General features: G+C 31.5%; 1 protein-coding gene across 1 annotated transcript; it reads right to left on the bottom strand.

Moving 5' to 3' along the window:
• Positions 1 to 4,404: 4,404 nt before the first annotated feature.
• LOC105130230 (G-type lectin S-receptor-like serine/threonine-protein kinase At4g27290) lies at positions 4,405 to 11,722 on the bottom strand. The gene is made up of 6 exons (XM_011032636.1): positions 10,299 to 11,722; positions 6,073 to 6,332; positions 5,787 to 5,997; positions 5,434 to 5,671; positions 5,205 to 5,355; positions 4,405 to 5,006 (listed from the first exon to the last, which is right to left on the bottom strand). The coding sequence occupies exons 1-6, from the start codon at positions 11,551 to 11,553 to the stop codon at positions 4,701 to 4,703; spliced, it is 2,421 nt and encodes an 806-aa protein (XP_011030938.1). The 5' UTR covers positions 11,554 to 11,722; the 3' UTR covers positions 4,405 to 4,700.
• Positions 11,723 to 21,965: the final 10,243 nt, after the last annotated feature.

A 21,965-nucleotide genomic window follows, 5' to 3' on the forward strand; every position in this document is an offset into this window, starting at 1 on the left:
CAGCTCATCCTATCACAACATCTATCCAAGTCAAAATAGGGTGTCAATCTTTATCCTTTTGCTGTATTTCTCTACCATTATCAAGGTCTTCATCAATTCTCCCCTCGAGAAATTACAGTCATCGAATCTAACTTCCTTGGAGAAATCACCACTCTATTAGATCCTTGATCACATGGAACCCAACTATTCCTTTGTGCTATCATCCTGCTAGTCTTCAACAGTTTCATAACAAACTATCACATATATGAAAATAGTACCGTAGTAGTAGTAGTAGTAGTAGTAGTAGTAGTAGTAGTAGTAGTAGTAGTAGTAGTAGTAGTAGTAGTAGTAGTAGTAGTAGTAGTAGTAGTACTAATAATAATAATAATAATAATAATAATAATAATAATAATAAAGAAAAAGAAGGAGAAGAAGAAGAAGAAGATGAGAACTTTGAGATGGAATATTAATGTAACGATTAAACAATGATAATAACAAATGTCAAGGTTAGAGGTTCCACTAATGGTATATCAAACAAGTATAGTATAAACTCTTATTATTGAATTGGAAACCACACACAAAGGAGGTTCCAATCAGATTATATATTGTTAACATGATTACATTAGTCATCTTATTCAATTAATGCTAATACTTGTAAATCTCGTCAAGCATTCATGATTATAACTTATGTTAACAATAAATCAAGTTCCTTTCATAGCTCAGGTGTCGGTTATACCATACATTATGGGCTATGAAAGTGCCAAGCATTTGTTGTACCAAGTGTTATACAACATAAATCAAGATTAGTCATTTAACAAGCAAAGTATTAAAGAGTGAACAAGATAACAAATATAAAACATGTTAGTATCAAACATTAAAGTCCATATTAAGTTTACATTATACTTATTCTTACACCATTAGTGTAACCTTTTCACCTTGACATAATTAACTTAGCTAGACATAATGAAAGAAAGCAAAATAGATAAACAAAATAAGAACATAAAAGTTAACTAAGTAAAGGAAAGGAAATGAAAGGCATAAACTTAATATTAATGAAAACAAAGCATAAAAAATACAAAGAGAGAAAGGAAGAGCATGATCTTGATCTGGAAACCAAGATGCCTAAATGCATGGCAAATGCCTCCTTTTATAGGCCAAAATTAGGAACTATTGATTTGATGACTAATTGATAAGTGGGTGGCCAACTTTTGACTTGGTGACAATCTTTATCTTCTCTTGTCTGCCCAAAACGTCATTGATAACGTCCAAATTGGAGCCAGTTGTAAACATGAAAGTTGTAGGCAATTGTCTCAGCTTTCTTGTGTAAAAATTTCAGCTCATTTGGACTTCTAGAACTCCAGATATGGCCAAAATACCGAACAGTGCTCGGGCTGGAAGACAGATTCGGGCTTCTTTGTTGTTGCTACAATTTGGACTTGATAATGGCCTTTTTAGATCTTGGGCTCCATATGAAAGTTGTAGGCCTATGTCTTACCTTTCCATCCATATAAATTGGACCTAAATCTGAGATATATAGCTCTAGATATGACCCAATTACCGAATAGTGTTCCGGTTTGGATTGCACCGACATCTCTTTTCTAAGTTTGGCCATCTCTTTATCCTTGCAATTTAAGTTCTTCAAGTCATCAATCAATCTTTTCATTTATGTGATAGGCCTGCATTAAAAATAGACATTTACCATAAATTATAGGTATCTTATATTATTAGATATATTATTATAAAACATGTTTTAGTTAAGGAGTTATTGATACTTCAAGTGCAAAATGATGATATAAAACCATGATACAAATGCACTTTTAAGTACTAATCACCACCTCAAATTGTCCACATGATCGGGTGTTCTTCTTCATCTCCATCAACCACCATGATGACCATTAGATGTCTCTTGATCGGATAATCTCTCTTCAATAATTCACCATCGCTAATTTTTAGTCTCAATCTCAATGATCGGACCATACCATTGCATTTGAAATGATCAAATTAGCTGGAAACAAGTCTAAAATCATCCAAATCGTACTTTAGGCGGCTAATATTTGATCAAAACAATTTTGGCCTAATAAACAGCTTAGATTCAACCTCAGTACCGGTTGCACGTAGACTCTGCCACATAGAATCCTGTCCCTTGGCTCGCGGCTTGGCTCAGCTTGACTTGACTCGGCTCATTCTCGGCTCGTGTTGGGTGACGTGGCAATGGGTCCCACAGTGCTGGTGTGGCTGCTGACTAGTGCTAACATGTCATGCCACCTGTTCAAGCTGACGAAATTATGATGTCATGATGACATCATCATCATCCAAATCTCGCGCATGGGTTGGATTTTCTGGTATTCGGGTCGGGTCAACCCATCCAGGTGAAGAAGACGCGTGGGATACGTGGCGCGCGTCTGTGCGCATGTCCAGTCACCCAGCTTGACTTGACTCGGCTCATTCTCGGCTCATGTTGGGTGACGTGGCAATGGGTCCCACAATGCTGACGTGGCTGTTGACTGGTGCTAACATGTCATGCCACCTGTTCAAGCTGACGAAACTGTGATGTCATGATGACATCATCATCATCCAAATCTCGCGCATGGGTTGGATTTTCTGGTATTCGGGTCGGGTCAACCCATCCAGGTGAAGAAGACGCGTGGGATACGTGGCGCGCGTCTCGCGTCTGTGCGCGTGTCCAGTCACCCCGCTGGCGCTTGCGGCGGTTTTCGACGTCCGATTTCGATGTGGTTTTCACCAGTGGCTTCGTCTCTTTCTCCTCTACACAGTGGTATGGTCAAAACACAATTTTGACAACTTTCATTTTTGAGCAAAATCAAACACCACTTTGAACCATGTGCTCTGATACCAATTATGGGGAAATACGACCGGTGATGTTCTGATATTTGCTCATTAGAGGCCAAACACACTGACACAATATTTAATGTGGTTCGACAAACTGCTTACATCCACGAGGGAAGCCATTGCATTATGTAGGGAGAATACAAGATTTACAACAATAGAGGAGGAGGAATCATCCCCTCTTTGACAACTCTCAACCTCACTCTATTTCTCTCTTTGCAGTGCTGCAATGGTAGCTACTGCTTGGTGCGATGGTAGTTATTGCTTGCTGCCCTTGATAGCATACTCTCTCCTCCATTTCTCACCTCTTTAGCTTTATTTCCTCTCTCATATTTTGTTCTCTCACACATGCCTCTATTTATAAGCATTCATGAAGATTCTTCTTGCTTTGTTGTCAATATTGGTGGCCACCAACTCTAACTCATTCAACAATAGTAGCTGTCAATAGTCAATGGTTGGTGTCATCCATTTGTTGCATATAAAATAGCAACCAACCTAACATTTGCTTCTTGTATTATTCATCTGTTTAGCAATTATATATACTGTATAGTGAGAAAACCTATTCTACTTAGAATTTTATTCTAAGTCGAACAATAATTTTTACAAGAAAATACACAGATTTCCTATAATGTTGGAATCCATACATATCTCCCCAGCGAACATGGATTTAGCTCCAATTCCTGTTGACTACAAATTTAGTTATGATGTGAAAGTTCAAGCTGAGAATATAGAGAAGATGCAGAGGTAATAATGTAAACAAATCATTAAACAAAATGAGAATTATAAAGATCAAACTAACAAACATAAGAAACCAGTATCTTTAATGGAAAAAGATTTGGTTTGGGTTTACCTTTTAATGGAATCCGATAATTTTCATAAAGTAAGATTCGAAGTTAAGAGATACTCTGTGTGATGTAGAGGCTTTCTACTAGCATTCTCTCTATATCCCCCATTTCTGCTTCGATGTTTATTTTGATTTGATAATTTTCATTTACATGAAAGTGAGAAAATGGGAGAATGAGAAATTGAATTTAAAGTAAAGTCGTGTTTGATTAAAACAAAGAGTTGTGTCTATCGGACAATTGCGTATGTTCATGACAGAGTTATGTTTATATTTGTTTGTTTATCATTTTAAATGCTGTTGATGATAAGTGATTGAATAAACCTAAAGAAAGACGTTGTAATTAAACTATAAACACCATAAGGCAGGTAATAAATAATTTATTTCTAGCTTAGGCTACCATTACAAGAACAGATGTCACTACATTTCTGGAAGCATAAATAACAAAATTCCTCTTCTTCCATTCTTTACGAAACGAAAGCAACGGTGAAGTCTTTTGAGCTAGTATTCCATGCCCTAATTTCCTTTGGATAAATAGTTAACTGATTTTGAGGGGTTCTAGACCACTTTAAAGAAAAAATTAAAAAACAATTGGGCAATTTATGGCTTTCTGTTTCTTATTTGACTAGGCTTCTTTGAGGTGCGATTTTAGTGTAGGAAAGCAAAGACTCAAATCAACAGGAAAGCTTAAAATAAACAGGCAGGCCAAAATATTTAATAATAACAACAACAACAACAACAACAACAAGGTTTCTGTTATCCTATATGATAATGACCTGATAACATGCAGTTAACTAGACAAAGCATGAACTGAAAAAAAAAAGACGAAAAAACAAATGTGCAATCCTCTTTGCAATACAGGAAGACTTGTCAAACAAAACAACTATAGACATGAAGGACGAATATTGAAATCATTTAGCTCCAATCACTCTGTCATGGAATGGTGTGACGGTAGAAAGCAGGAACAGATGTCACTGCATATCTGAAAGCATGAAATTTTCCAGCTTCAACTCCATTGTCAATCGACGATAGGCTACCGTGCCTCTAATAATGTCAGACTAGCCTCATTTGATGAATGAGCTTCATGCTTGTTTGATGAACTGTCCTTTTCAGATGCATTCTTTTCCATAAAAAAACCAGGCTGCTTAGGCTGAGGCAATGGATTCTCGCTGCCTAACATTACAACCACAGTCGACATGGTTGGTCTATCTTCTAGTCGCTGTTGCACACATAATAAAGCCACATGAATGCAACTTAAAACTTCAGCTAGATTGCGCGAATCACTCAAACCTTCATCAATCAGGTCCAATGGTGTTCCTTTGGTCCAAAGAATCCATGCCTTCCAAAACAACACGTTGTATCAGTGGATGGATCATTCTGATTAGCATAACAGCAATGAATATATCTTTTTTCAGTTAACTATAGAAGTATCAAGAAGAAAATGCTATGGCTTGTTGTTGGATGTGCCTCTTTGGATAGTTTGATACCAGCTCTCTTCATCACGATTATATATTAACATGTTTATACAAAAGCTTACATGTCCAAGAAGGTTAAGGTTCTGGTCTGGGTGACAAAATCCCCTGTTTTTCTTTCCACTCACGATCTCCAGAACTAGGACACCGAAACTGAAGACATCCGATTTCACAGAGAAGTGTCCATCTAATGCGTACTCGGGAGACATATATCCACTGCAAAATAATATCGGCTAGATTCAGTTCTGAAAGCATATAAATGCAATACAACGCGGCCAGTTTAAGAATACTTACTATGTCCCAACTACCCTATTAGTATTGGCCTCCACTTGATCTCCACCAAACATTCGAGCAAGGCCAAAATCTGAAATTTTTGGGTTTAGCTCATTATCCAGTAAAATGTTGCTGGCTTTAATGTCTCTATGAATGATCCTCAGTCTAGAGTCTTGGTGAAGATAAACAAGCCCTCGGGCTATTCCTCCAACGATGTGGACACGCCTTGTCCAATTCAGTAATTTCTTTCTGGTTAAATCTGCTCAATTTCTATACCATGTTAGTCCAGCACCAGCACTTGTTATAGAAGCATTAATTGATAAATGGTAAATGATAAAAAAACATGCTATCTATTGATCAGTATAGGCTCAAACCAAAAATAAAGGAGTCCAAGCTCTTGTTTGGCATGTATTCATAGATTAACATTTTTTCATCTTTATGGATGCAAAAACCGAGAAGCTTCACAAGGTTGCGGTGCTGAAGTTTAGCAATTAACACAACTTCATTCTTGAACTCGTCCATTCCTTGCCCAGAACTTTTGGAGAGCCTTTTCACTGCTATTTCTTGTCCATCTACCAATGTACCCTAAATCACAAATAACCAACAGAACTTAGTTTAATATTACCATATTGTTTGCACAAGTAGCAGAGTTATATTCACCTTGAATACTGGTCCAAAACCGCCTTCTCCCAGCTTGTTCATGCTAGAGAAATTATTAGTGGCACGTGCTATCGTGTTCAAATCATATATAGGTAACTCCATGTCTTGTTCCCTCTCTTCGCTGTTGTCATTTTTTCTGAGATATGTTTTCCTTGTGTAGGAGACAACTAGTATCAGCAAACCTAGAACCAATACGACAGAGCTAGCAATTATTACTGCTCGCTTCTTCTTATCGACAGGTTTTTTTCTCTCAACATTTTCTGAAAGCAAAGAGGAATTGTTAGTGACGCATTCTTTAGTTCAACATCACTTCTTAAATAGAAGTTGAATAAAATCTTATAATTTTTTTTTCGGTGCTGAGGGCTATTCTCGAAATGGAAATTAGGAGAAGTGAAATTTTAGAGCATGTTCAGATGGGAAGATGGAGCAGAAGAAACGATGCTTTCTAGTTTTGATGAATGAAAAGCGATGCAGCTGTACTTAAGATAACATGTGATTTTAGTTAGATGTTGATATGTCACTAGCAGATGCGTATCCATCCTCAACAATGGATAATCTAACAAATTATTTCTAGGCTCAAGAGGAATTAAAGAAGCTTAAGACCAGACTAATGATTTCAAAAAATCATAATTTTTAATTCAAATATTGAATCGGGCTCAAATTTTTATAGTAGTAGCAATTATCATGGTACGCAGACCACCAAATCTTCAAATATAAAAAATATCGCCTCGAGGCCCCGATTTGGGCCAATTTTGTTATTTCCCTTGTTTTATTCAGATTTCATGCATTGTTTTGGATTTTATGGTTATTTTCTTTGTATTTTTATTTTATTTTTTAGTTGAAAAAGGGTTTTTAACTTATTTAAGGTTTTGTAAACCTTATCAAGAGGGTGACTTTATCAATATTATTTTTAGAGAGAATAAAACAAGAAATTTGGGGTTAACATTTACAGCCCATTTCACTCATTAAATTTTTGTGTTCTTTGTTTGTTTGCTGTCTTTAGCTTCTGCCTACATCAATTGATATAAAAAACTAATGATCCAAGATTTAATGCATGTTGTGTGCTGCAAACCCATGGAAGAGAATTTGTTTACTTGTTGTGTGCCACTAACAAACCATGATGAGAAAAGATTGAGAAGTAGAGTGTGGTTAAGAAGTGAATGAGGAGCCTTCCTTTAATTAAGGAATGTCTAATAGCTTGTCATCGAATACAAGAAAAGGTGGATCATAGAACCAACTCATAGGCTAGAGGAAAGAGACTTATGGGAACATGAGAGTGTGATCAGGATCAGGAGAGTAATCATGGTCCCTTGCCAGTACTGACAATTATAGGTGAATTTAGGGGAGATAACTTCTTGAATGAGAAGAGAACAAATTTGGGGTTTTCAACTTTCATATCAAAATCCCTAAGTTTTTAGGAATATCTAGATGTAGTATAGGGTACATGTATTTTACTATGATCCAGATGATGGGGTGGCTATCTACACACAAATGTCATGACCCATCCTTTATAAGGACTAAAAAGGCTGGCACAATACAATAACTTATATTTTCTTGCATATACCTTTTCTCCACCATTTATTTCCACAACTCTTTAGTTTTTTTAGGGCAAAATATATAAGCTAGTTGTTTAGTAATCTAGAACCTAACATCAAGTCTGGTATTATATCTATCTTATAGAAGGTAAGCTTTGGGGAAACTCATTCAGCATGGAACCTTAAAATTTTGCAAGCACACCTCTTACCTCATAAGATTGTCATCTACTTTTTTCTCTTTCCTAGTTAGCATTAACACATACTAGTTGGTTTTTAGGGTAACTTTTAATGCCAGTTGAAGTTTTTTTACTGCCTTTATAAATACCATATTCTTGCAGCTTTCACTATCTGTGATCAAACAATAAATTTTATCTTTGATGATGTATATAAAGTAGAAAATAATATTACACCTTGTATTCTCATTTGAGTCCTCTTGGATGTTAACAAATTTTTCCTGATAAGAAGGGTTGTACTGCTATGTCCAAGCAGAACATCCCCATCATTGTCTAAATCATCTTTGTTGTTAGCAAAATTCATAGGCTTCTTTTTTATTAGTAGATTCTTTCTTAGACGACTTTCTAGTTTGTTATACTTGCTAATTTGGTGTCTTAACTCACCACATCTGAAATAGAAAAAAATGAAGCCACCTTGACTTGTTACTTATTGATTTTATTGGTTTGACCTAATTTGGTTTGTGGTCTCTCTTAGGTCACTAATATATCTTCTATTATTCTATTATACCTAGAAGTTTATGTTTTCATCCCTAGCAACTTGCTGCTTCTCCACCATTAAATCCCACTAATATGCCTCTGAAATCATCTATAAGACACAATAAATCCTAGATAGATTTATGTATGCCACTAAAGTACCTTGCCACCAGCTATTCTTTTGTTTTTTTAGATCATTTTTGGAAACTAGCTAACAAAAATCATTAATGTACTCATTGACATATTTACCTTTTTATTTTAGTGTGTAAAACCTTTAGTATAGATTTTAAAAGTAATTAAAAGGAAAGAAATGCACTCTCATCTTTTTCTTCATCTTGTTTTAATCATTGATTCTAGTTTTCTCTCATCTCTTTTGTGTTTTCTTTAATTGCTCCCACCAAGCAAATGCCTTACCCTTTAATATGATCGCAATCAATTCTCGAATATGGCCCCTCAAGACCATGGATGGATCTTGGGTAGCCCAACTTTACTTCAATAAAGTGGTTTGTTTGCATGACATTTCTAAATCCATCAATTTGAATAGAGATGTAAAGTTCATGAGTAATTTCTAAAAGAACTTATGAGGAAGGATGGGTAGTTAGTAGAACTTTAACGGTGTTTATCATTCTTAAACAAAGGTGGCTAATCATAATCTTGACAACTTACTATAAAAACTTAATCGAAGATAAGTTGAAATAATAGGATATTACATTATATCATGTGTAGTTCACTTATAATAGGTCTTAGAATTGAACCACCCAATTGATTTATTTTGAGATAGTCTATGGATAAGATCTTTCTAGATTATTGGAGATAATTTTTATTCCCCTTATTAGACAACTAAATTTATAAGTCACAGATATGGTAGATTACTTGCATAACATATATGAGGAAGTCAAACAAACAATTAATGACAACAATGCCAAGTATAATGCCTGATTTGTTACTCATTGAAGAAGAGTGGTGTTTGAGGTTGGTGATGTGGTATGAGAAGTCTTTACACGTGACAAGTTTCTAATAGGTGAGGACAAAAAGTTGAAAGAAAGGAAGATAGGCCCATATGAGGTATTGTAGAAGATAAATGATAATGCTTATAGGATTTGTCCTCCTAATCACTCAAAAACTTCTAATGTCTTCAATGTCCAAACATTTAACATCTTATTTGGAGGAGAAATAGAATTTGAGAACGGGTTCTCTTTAACATGGGAGAATGATACAGCTATACTTGAGATAATAAGTGATTATGAGTAGTTAAATATGGATATGCCATATTTAGATTAGGATCTATCTTAGGAAAATTATGTGGATGGTCTAGAAGATATATTTATGAACTAGGGAAACAAGTTTAGGCCTAAGAAGAGGACTGATCACTCCAGACTAGAATAACAGCTTAAAAGGCTATAATTTTTTATTTGGCTGTTAGATCTGTCTCAAATATTATATTTACAGAAGTTTTGGAGGCTATTTTTCCTATAATTGCCCTACGATGCTAGGCAAACCAATGCATTTTTAAGTATCCAAAATCTTGCCCTGGGCCCTAATTTAGACCAATTATGTTATTTTTCTTGTTTTATTCGGATTTCATGCATTATTTTATATTTTATGATTATTTCATTTATATTTTTAAATATTTATTTTGTTTTGTAGTTGAGGTAGAGTTATTTAAGATTTTGTAAACTTTTTGAGGATGGAAACTTTATCAATATTATTTTTAGAGAAAATAAAGCTGGGAATTTGAAGTTCACATTGTAAGCACTTTTGCTCATTAAATTTTTGTGTTATATGTTTATTTATTATCTTTTAACTTCTATAAAAAAGATTCATATGTCAAAAATCAACCTAAAGGTGCTCAAAATACTGTAGGGGAAACCAAGTCTATACCTTTTTAAATGCTTCCTATGAAGTGAAGTGTTTTCTCTGGCTTAGGAATAACAATGGAGACTATTAAAAAATCAGTATTCATTCGCATTAATAAAAGGCATACCTAATTCTGAAACCGCAATCCTGACATAAAGGTCTTGTCCATCCCCATTTGACCTTCTTGTATCAATGAGGCTACCAAACCAAATCAGGCAGCCACTTCCACCTCCTCTGATATCTAAATTTGCATATGCAGTGCAGGAGCAGTTCTTCAAACATATTCCCTTACATTCCCCGAGACCAGTGCTTTTATTATACCAGGAAGAAGATGTGTCAGGCAATTTCATCCGTGAATAATTTTGAAAGCGATCTTTGTCACTGCAAGGAGTCCTTCGAACACACCCACCTGACCAATTTGGCAACTTCCAATCTCGTGGAGACTTAGGCATGAATCCATCCAGGCATGCGCATATAGGAGAATTATTGAACTGGCAGTATGCATTTGGACCGCAAATAGAATAGTTTTCACATATATCATGCTGGGCAATTTCAACATACTGCCATTGATGTGTTCGATCATTCCATATTGAGCGCTGTGGAATGCCCCATGGAGCTAGTGTAAGCCTCGGAAAACCTAAGCTTGTGATCCCAAAAACGAAATATCCCTCCTTCTCGTTGAGCACAAATTCATCTGTTGAAATTGAATCAGGTTTCGTAATTATTTCTGCAGCAAAACGTAAGCCATTCCATGACCCAATTCTAACTTGTGTTTTATTCCCCTTCTTCAAGACAAGCTGCGGATACCCGTTAGGATCTAGAAGGAAAGAAAATTCACCTCGAGCAGGATCTTCTGAGCTCTTCCAGGATGACAGAAAGCTTTCAAGCTGAGTTACGAAGTTGATTCCCAGTTTCATTCCTGGCAGCAAGGTGTCACTAGGATAGTCAAAACTCTGCCACAGAAAGTTGGCAGGTTTGCTATCATTTTCTTCTCTTACAACAAGATTTCCTGACTCCAAGAGCTCTGCGACTGGATTCTCTGCAGTTCTTGACAAATTCGATGACCAAACAATATCTTTCGTGCTACTGTATATGATAAGTATCCCTTCGCTTGTGATATTCAGGACTCCCAAACTATTGGGAAGTGGATTTTCTCTATTCGCTACCCAAAAAACCGTCTGAGGAGACTTCGTAAACCATAAACCCAAGTATCGGTTTGTCGAATTTGCAGGACTGAAAAATCCTAATTCGAAGCTTCCGCCATCTGAAAGTAGAGTCTCACCATCTCTTATGGAGTGTCTTGGATTGATAGCCGGTGTGGTGGAGTTGGTTAAGATGAAGAATAAGAAACAGCATACAAAAATCACTAAAAATCTTCCCATTGAAGAGAGCTTTACACATTAATCACTTCTGATTACAGCATACCTAACGTTTTGGTATTAATTTACCGGTTGATTGGTAAGAGACAAGATTAGGTACTGCGGAGTTTCTCACCGGAGCTTTTCTGAAACGGAAATGACACAAGGATCTAACTTCTCTCCTGTTGTGATTCAAAAGACTCAAAGTCCAACACTGCAACACACATTTTTGTCATAAATGATGGTTGAAAGTTCTAGCGTTCAGTTTAACTAGATATGATTTATCATAAATATAAAATTTTAATTAAATTTAATATCTTAGGTAATTTAATGAAAGTTGCATTAAAATTATAATAACCGAATAATAAATCAAACAATAAAATTCATAGATTCAAGGAGAAAGCATGCTATAATTACGGCAAATAGATTAATTCAGTTAATTTAATTTTTTTTAAAATTAATTTTTTTAATTTTATTATTTAATAATATATTTAATTAAAAATTATGTTTAATAATTTATTTTGATTTGATTTTTATGAGATTATCTTGACCTTCTAACCTATGAATAGTACTTAACGAATTAATCTATATTGATTTGGCTTATTTTTTGTGTTATTTTTTAATAAAAATTTATATAAATTTCATTGTTCAACATAGGTCTCATAGGATTGATTGAGAATTAAGTTTCATAATTTGTTTTCATTTTTTTTTTATGAAGTTATCTCAGTCTCATAACTAGAATCATGAATTTGACAAGTTAAATTGCGTTAAACTAAATAATTTGTTTTTTTTCTCTCTAAGGTTATCTCAGTCTTATGATTCGGATAATTGATTTAGCGGTTTGATTGGGGTTTATGTTTTTTTTTAATTGATTTTTTTTAGTTTCATCCTTCAACATTGAATTGATTGGGAATTAAACTTCATAATTTTTTTAATTTTTTTTCTACAATGTTATCTTAGTTTTATAATCCGAATTGTGAGTTTAACAGGTTAACTTAGGTCATTTTTTTAGGTCTTTTCTTTTAATTATTTTTTTTTTCAATTTCATCATTCAACATTATTGATTGAAAATTAGACTTTATAAAATTTATTATTTATTTTATATAGAGTTATCATAGTCTCATACCTCTGGTCACGGATTTGATATATTAATCCGAGTTGACTCAAGTTATTCTAATATGTTGTTATTTTAATATTAAAAAAATATTATTTTAAATTTTTTTTAATCAAATTATGTTTTTACAAGTCATTTATATTATTTTTGGACTTACAAAGTCAACTGGATCAAATCAAATTAACCCCAACTTGATTTAAATTTTTTTTCAAAAAAACATTAGTAATATTTAAATATTTTATTTTGTTAAAAAAAAATAACCCCACCCGCGGGTTAAAAATCTAGTAAGGCCTTAGCATGATAAAATTGCTGCTGCGCGCCCTTAGTACTCCGGTAACCGCTGCCCACTTGAAAGCAACTGCGTCGTCCAAAATCGTCTAGCTTTTATTGTTTTGTTTTACGTATCTATAAAGCCAGGTCACATGAAAGCTATATGAAGAAAAACCCAAACCACAAGTCTGGCTTTTCAAGATATTGTGTTTTCGCGAATCAAGAGAAAGAATTGGGAAAATTTTGTTCTTCTTGTCCTGAAATTCCTCTATTTTCTCTTAATTTAATTATGGGAAGAGTGTAAGTTACATGAAATCCTAGAAAGAAACTAAAAAAAAAAAAAAAGCAGAGAATTGTGTGTGTGTGTGTGTGTGTGAGAGAGAGAGAGAGAGAGAGATTTTGGAGTTGGGGGATATAGAGAGAAGTTGATCAAATTAGAAGAAAAGGGAGAAATCTTTAGAATTGAATTTAAAAGGCTTCCTTGATATGATGAACCAGTTGTGGGAAGAGGTTCTCGTTCATTTAAATCCATTTTTATTCTTGATTAATATTGATGGGGAATTGAAAATCCTCAAATTGTAAAATTTGGGGTTTATGTATTATGTGAATGAAATTATGAAATGATGTTAATTATTAGTTAATTGTTGGTTGAATTACATGATTAAGAAAATAATTGAAGAAATTAAAAACCATATTAGAGGAAATTGAGATTTTAAAGCCATCCATTATACCATAATGTGAATTACTAAAGGTTAATTATTGTTGGCATGTATGCAAATGAAGAAAATGTAGAAATTGGATTGGACCGCATTGATTTTTGATGTTTTGGTGATGTTGTAATTGTTTGAGATTTGTTACGATGTGAAATGATTTGGTCGATTTTTGGTGATGTAATTTAAATGGAGAAAATGAAAATATAGAAAGTAGTAAAAAAAAGAGGTGTTATATGATGCCTTCTTACTGGGTATCTCCTGACGTAAAAATGCATGAATCCCATCCAAAAGCGTGGTGGGGCATAATGCATCTCTGTACCTTACAGTCTGATTTTCACAAAAGGTGTGATGATTGATGGCCCTACATCATAAATATTCTGTCCTTTTTCATTTAATTGGAATGGCTACACATCATAAATAGTAATAAGATCGTAACAATAATAATAATAATAATAATAATAATAATAAAATTAGTATAAAATCATAATATATTTATAGATGAATATAGGTTCATGGATCTATCCTCTACAAGTCATATTATTATGAATATAAAATTATAATGTGTTGTATTTTAAATGATATTATTATACTTAAATGTTATTGGTAAGATAAATGAAAGGTTTTTATCATGGATATGATTCATGTGAAGACAAATATTTAGAATCTTGGATTATGTTTGAAAATGTGAAATTATAAGAATTGGTAGATTGTGTAAATGCTTGAGGTTATTAAAGATATTGTGATGTTAGGAAATTAATTAGGAGTGTGAAAATTAAAAGGGTTATATATATATGATGCTTTAGTTGATATGTGGTAAAAAGAAAATAAAAAAAAAAAAAGATTTAGATTGGATGCATAATGTAGTAGGAACGTGAAATTATATCCTAAATGCATATTAAAATTATGAAAAAAGGTGATATTGTACCTGACAAAGAATAGAAATGGCTTAAAATAATTTTAGATTCTAATTGGGATGTTTTTCTAAAAAATCAATTGGGACATATGAGGTTGGACTCATAGTCAATAGAGCATATATTATTGGAGTATTATGCATGTGTTTGGCACTTCTTCATTTTATTTAAAAATATATTTTTGTTAGTATTTTTGGAAAGGATTACAAAAAAGAGAGAAGGAAATGTTATAATAAAAGAAGGATGGTCATGCTGGAAAGAACTAATTATGTAAGGTGGAGTTGGACAAAATGATGAAGTTTATAGTAAAGAAACACAAAACATTCAGAAGTAATTCATATGAAGTGAATTATATATAAGGTATAATTACATGCTAAAATTGATCATCTACACTACTATGAATTCCAGTTCCCTTATATTTACTATTAGAATAGTGATTTCATTGATGATACTCTATACTTCTTGTATGAGGTAGAATTTTGTAATTTATTATCTTATTATATGTATTTAAATTATTGTATATGTAAACCTAATATTTTATAATATAAAGACCCTTCTTGATGATAAGATTTAAACTTTTTTATTTTTTTGAGAATTTTATAATAGTAGAGGTTTTCTCCCTTTTCTCCCTAATCATAAGGATGAACAATTAGAATTCCTGATGGTAGGGTTCATCCTTTTCTCTTTTTTATGATGATTGGGGTTGCTCAAGCTTTTCCTGAACTTTTTTGATTGCAATGTTGACATTAGTCTTTCCTGATGACAGGGTTAACTGGATTTTCTGATGACAAGGTTGAATTTGTTGGTGCTTCCTGATTACAGGGTTTAACTAAGATTTCTTGCTATTATAGCTCAAAAAATTATTTATTTGTCAACTCAGATTCATCAAAATTTTACTAAATGTCATTGAGGATTTTTTCATGAAAAATCTAAAAATATTTATTCAATGTTTTGAGGTTAGATGATATGCATCTATCCTTACCTAGTTTGAGATTGCAAAGATTTATAGTTTACAAATTCTGAAAGGAATAAATAAAGATGATATTTTTTTATTTCATGTAAGGTTAGTTAGAACCGATAAATTTTGATATTGTCCAATATAATGATTTGAACTTGCAAAGAACCATGATTTGTAAGTTCATAATTACCGAATCCACTACAAGTTAATATGCATACCATTAAAAATTAGCTCCATGATACAAGGTTCAATTTTGTATGTGAGTTCAAAATTTCTTTGGTCATCTTATGCCATTTTAACAAAAATCAAAACTTGTGGTGATATTTACCGACGGGTAACCTTAACTTTTTTAATTTTTCAGGATTGGGTAGCCTTAACCTTGCATGTTGGAGTTTGATCAAAATATTTTGTCAAAATACCATTCGAAAGAAGAATGTCTTTATTTCAAGAAAATCATAAGAAAAATGACACTACTAGAAATTCTTCTAAAACCAACAGAATTATTGACATAATGTTTCTGTCGGTAATTTGTGGTGATATTTACCGACGGATGTAATTCTTCAGGTAGATACCAACAGACTAATTCCATCTGGAATTTTATCGGTATACACCGATGGAATAATATTGTCAATATGCATCGACAAAATTCCAGACAAAATTTATTTAATTTTGAAAAAACATAATGTGATAACGTGGAAGTTTTTGGGTGCAATTTTACCGATAGAATTACAAAGGTATTCAAACCGGGATCTCAGTATAATGACGTGACCTATTCACCAACAGAAGTGCTGATGGAATCACTGACAGAATAGTTTCGTCGGTGATTCCATCGGTAAAAGTTAATATATCACCCATGCTACTGACTCTTCCCTCCCCTATTTCTCCTTCTTCTTCCTCACCCCTACATCTAAACAAACTCTCCCCTCCCAAACTGTAAGTAACCACCCCCAAAACATCCCTCACTTCTCAATACAAATAATATTTCTTTCTTTTTTGTAGTCATAATATCTGTGTTCTGATTTATTATGGATTTTGTCATTTTTTGTAAGTCAATCTATCTTTCTTAATTTTAACATTAAAATGTCAATTTTATTATCATTTAATGGGTTTTTTAGTATATGTATTTCATTAGTGTATGTACATGTTTTATTGTTATTTCTCAAACAAACTTGTAGTATGAATATATAATTTTCTGCTTGTTATTGGTTTGTTTTAGATTTTGTAAAATTGTATTTGTTTGTAAAGTTTTTAAATTTCTATCAAATTATCGAATTAGATGTGTTGTGATGAAATAAATGATAGACTATTTAATGGGTCCATTTTAATTTTTATCAATGCTATTACGGAGTTGTAATTTTCATAAATTTATGTGTATAAATTTGTATGGATGTTGATAATTGATACTGAATATTTAAGAGAAGTTTTAATTAGTTTGTTGGATAATCTAGAGTTAAACTGATATTTTTGCAAATTTATTTACTTAACATAGTTAATTAATACATATTGTCATCGTTATTTTATAGAGGTTCGATAGAAATCATAAATGATCATGCATGGATATATCAAGATTTGCTACAAGAATTATGGAGGATGAATTATTGTAATGGGGTTCAGGGTTTTATTAATTTTGAAACATCTATTTCGAGAAATGTTAGTGGATGCGATATTAGGTGTCCGTGCAAGAAGTATAAAAATAAAGCACAATACATTGAAAATACATGATGGAGTCATGACACATGGAAAACATAATTAATATTTTTGCAAATTTATTTACTTAACATAGTTAATTAATACATGTTGTCATCGTTATTTTGTAGAGGTTCGATAGAAGTCATGAATGATCATGCATGCATGTATCGAGATTCACCACAAACATTGTGGAGGATAAATTATTGTTATAGGGTTCAGAGTTTTATTAATTTTACAACGTCTTTTCTGAGAAATTTTAGTGGATGCAATATTAGGTGTCCATGTAGGAAGTGTAAAAATAAAATACAATACATTGAAAATACATGAAGGAGTCATGACATATAGAAAACATATTGAAGCAAAATACAATGCTCATTCTCTAGCTAACTTTATATTATCTATGCCTCGACATCATTTTACAAGTTACTGGTCATTGCTGAAGATAGGGATGAGGTGATTGTGTGGTAGGTATCACTATTCTTCATAAACTCAATATGTCCTTTGCTCATCAACTTCCAGATGTGATACTTTAAATTTTTACAATTTTCAATCGAATGGCCCGGGACTCCATCATGATATTCACATCTCACATCTAGATTATACCACCTAGAAAACAATAATTGTATGAGATTTGATGGAGTCAAGGCAACAAGTCCGAAGTTTGACAAATGTTGGTAGACAAACTCGAGTGGCAAATGTATGTCAATCTTTGACAAAGACTCTTGAGCAGTTGATGCTAGAATGAGACTTGGCTAGACCATATAACTAATATTTCCCACCTGAGAGCCATCTTCTGATTCATCTCTCATCATATTTCTAGAACCCATGATAGGACCTCTAATTTTTTTTTTTGATAGCTTGTTCAATTCTTTCTATAATTCTCATAGTATCACATAATTGTTAAGCTGAGCTTCCAATTATATGCTTATAATATGGGGATTTGAAGATGTTCGTGAACATCAACATTATTTCTATTAGCGGAGGATGGAAATGTATTGGCTTACCTTGCCATCTTTGTGCATATGCTTTCATAGACTCTTGGTTTCCCTTCTCCTTGGTCATTAGATTGGGTTTGTTAGAAAAAGTTTTCAAATTGAATTTATATTGCTTGAAGAAGGCGTCTACCAAATCCTTTCATTTCTTAATCTTGGTACTATGTAGTCTCATGTACCAACTAAAGGCAGATCTTATGAGACTATTCTGAAAGAAATAAATTAGCATTTTGTCATTATGAATAACTTCATCCATCTTGTTATAGTATGATCGAAGATGAGTGTTTGGCTATTCTATTCTAGTATATGTGATGAAGTCTGGCACTCTAAACTCTTTTGGCACCACGATGTTTTAAACCAAACAAACTCCATCTGCTAATATAGGGTCAGCTAGATCATTTCAAAAGTGGTTATCATTGAATTAAAATGAAATAAAAAGATGAATGGAAGACAACATTTAAAATTAAATATGGATTGTATAAGTGGTAAATAATGTCTTTGGTTTGACTAATGCCTTTAGTACATTCACGAGAATCATGTGTTGAGATTTTTTATTGAAAAATTTATTGTTGTCTATTTTGATGATAACTTGATTTATAGCAAAAGATTAGGTGAACATATTAATCATTTAAGACAAGTTCTTGAAATAATCAAACTTGTAATTGATATTATTCAAAGTTTTAACATGCATACTAGTAGCAAAAAATATTTATGTTTAAATTAATATAAAAAAGAATACTTGTTAAAATACTTTAAGGTAATAAATTTTTTGTTGTTCTTAAGGATGAATTATTTGTTTTTAAAGTTCTATTATTCACCACTTATATAACTTGAATGTTTGCAACATGTCTTTCAAGATTCCAGCATCACCATCTTAGTTTAGATATATTTCTAAATAAGATATTTGAATCAAAGAATATAACACTCAAATATCTCTCAATCAGATAAACCTAAGATCTAGATTTAAAAGGAAAACAAAAACTTAAAATGAGAAACAAACATTAAAATGTGAAGTGGATAAGAGTATGTAAAAACATGAAAAATTCAGGTTGAAAACTCTTTCTTCATTCCTTTTTTATAATGAACTTTGAAAGCTAAAAAAATAAAAAATGAATAAGAATTAATTCTCACCATTATTAATATTAATTTGCTATCTTAAATAAAAAATTAAATCCAGAAAAACAAGGGTTATTTAAGAAATAAAACCAAAAGTTTTTTAAGATTAATTTATTATCCCTCTATATTTTATTCAAATCATATTAATTAAACAAATTTCCACCGTTTTTTTTTTGTTGAATGTGTGAATATGGATATGTGAGTTGAAATGTGTAATAGAAGTTTTGTTTTTATTATTTTGGACTTTGGTTTGTAAGTATAATTTACATGGCTATATTTATTATTTATTAAATCTTCATGTTGAACGTCTGGACGTTTGTTTAGTTGTTTTTCTAGATCAAATAATATGTCTTTTTTTCTTTTTATGAGTGAATGGTGGCCTTCAAGTTTTTTTTTAATATCATTAAATAAAATATATTAAAGTTTAATTAATATTATCATCGTCTTAAGTTCAACGCTCGTATTTCAATAGTCATGGTTAAGTTTTACTGCAAGACCCATGTCTTAAATCATTATTTTGGGTTTTAGTAGTCTTCTACTATAAACACACACCAGTTTAGATAAATTATATGCATATAAGCAAGGGCGTAGCCAGGGATTTTTTCTATCCTGGGCTATCAAACAGATATATATATATATATATATATTATTTTATAATATCAATTATTAATTTATATATATAAATTCTTCAAATAAATAATAAAGTTTTAATTCAAATTTAAAGTATATAAAATTAAAAAAATAAAAATAAATTACACTGTTGAAGTTGCACCCTTTCATATTTTGTAAAATAAAATTTATTAATGATCGAATCTGAATTAATATTTTCAGCAAGATCTCGTTCAATGTAAATTATCATAAAATATGCTAAAAACTCATATTTATGTAAATTAACATGTTTTATTGCCGAAAATACTCATTTTATGGTGGCAATGAAAATAAATAAAGTCAAAATAAAATGAATCAACTTGTCAATCAAATGATAGTGCTGTGACTTATTTATTTTAATTAATTCTCTATATAATTCAGAAATAATAGAGATATTTTAAAAGTTCTTATGATGAATCACATCAATTTGATAATATTTTATCCGAGATCTTAAATAATACATTTCCTGTTCATTAAAATCTTCATGATAAATTTTTTTAGCAAACTTATAAATAACATCAAATTTAAATGATTTAAAGTTGTTCTTAGGTTCTAAAGCATAGCTAAGTACAAGGAGTTTCACTATCCCATCATTGAATCTAAAATTTAATTATTCATACTAAAAATCTATTATTGAGTTAAATATATTATAATAATAATGTTGATAAACTATCACTAGTTTTTATTATTAATATAAATGACCTGTAGTTTTTTTATACGGAGCATTTATATGTGGTATATCAATCTCATATTATGTGTAAATAGATTATACATATGAATGAAAGGAGAAAATCAAATCCGGCATATAATTAAATCAATTTTCAATTTCACAAGTAGTAATTCTCTATCTTTTTTAAAAAGACTATTTTCTTTTTATCTAATAAAAGATAGACTATTTATATATCTAAACTTAATGAAAAATATTCAATTTTCTTAATTAGGATTTCACTAGTATCTTATTTAGGTTATTTGCTAATAATAATTTTATCTTCCTGATTAATATTTGTCTTTCATATTTTATAAGATAATTTATTGTAAAAGCTCATAAATTACTGTATAAAATAATTAAATTTTAATAAATATATTAACAAGATTTAGTTAATGAATGTCACGAGAAAATTGGTTAATTTTTTAAATTTTAATCAAATTAAGATTAATATATTTAATAACATCTTTCTTTTAATACCATAATATATATTGACTAAAATCTTTTAGTCTATTTAAGTGAAATCCAAAATAAATTTATATTTTTTAAAATACTAAAGATAAAGGAAAGAATAAAATTTTATTATTTTTTCATTAAGATATTTTTATCAATTTATTGGAAAGAAGATAGATTATTTATATAAAAAAATAATAATAAAAATCAATATTTTGATTAGATTTTTACTAAGTTTTGTGTTTTGGTTATTTACTAAGAATTGTTTTACAATTCTAAATAATATTATATGGGAATATTAATGTTAGCTCAGAGTTTTTTTTAATGAGAATACATTTAGAAAAAATTAATTTAAAGCCATTAGAGCACTAAATTGTTTTTTAAAACTTATTAATTACTGCATTACATTTATCATATATAAATTAAAATTGTAAATACTGATTTATTTTTCTACATAGGCTACAGCCCACCTCAGTCTTCTACATTCCTCCGCCTATGGCTTGGGTAGATTATGCTTTAAGATAAAGAACAAGAAAGATCATGCAAACAGCACTGAAAAAGTTCCCATTCAAGAGAGTTTTCATATGTGTTCACGTTTGATCACAAAGAAAGATGTTTTGTTATTAGAAGAAGTTACTAGTCAAATGGGAAGAGATTTTTCAGGAAATGACATGAGAAATGCTTTTCTTCCTTACAGACTCAAAATATTGACTCCAAGTAGCTTCGGTAAAAATTGGCCACCTTTTTTTCAGTGACCATAAGATCCATCTATTGAAGACAGAAAAGTCCAATTTCAAGAAGTTTCAATAGTTTCGCATCAAAGACATCCACAATGAGCATAACAAAGCTTCAGCTTAGTATATATA

This window comes from Populus euphratica, unplaced genomic scaffold (assembly GCF_000495115.2).
Source record: "Populus euphratica unplaced genomic scaffold, PopEup_1.0 scaffold95.1, whole genome shotgun sequence".
Classification (NCBI taxonomy): domain Eukaryota; kingdom Viridiplantae; phylum Streptophyta; class Magnoliopsida; order Malpighiales; family Salicaceae; genus Populus; species Populus euphratica.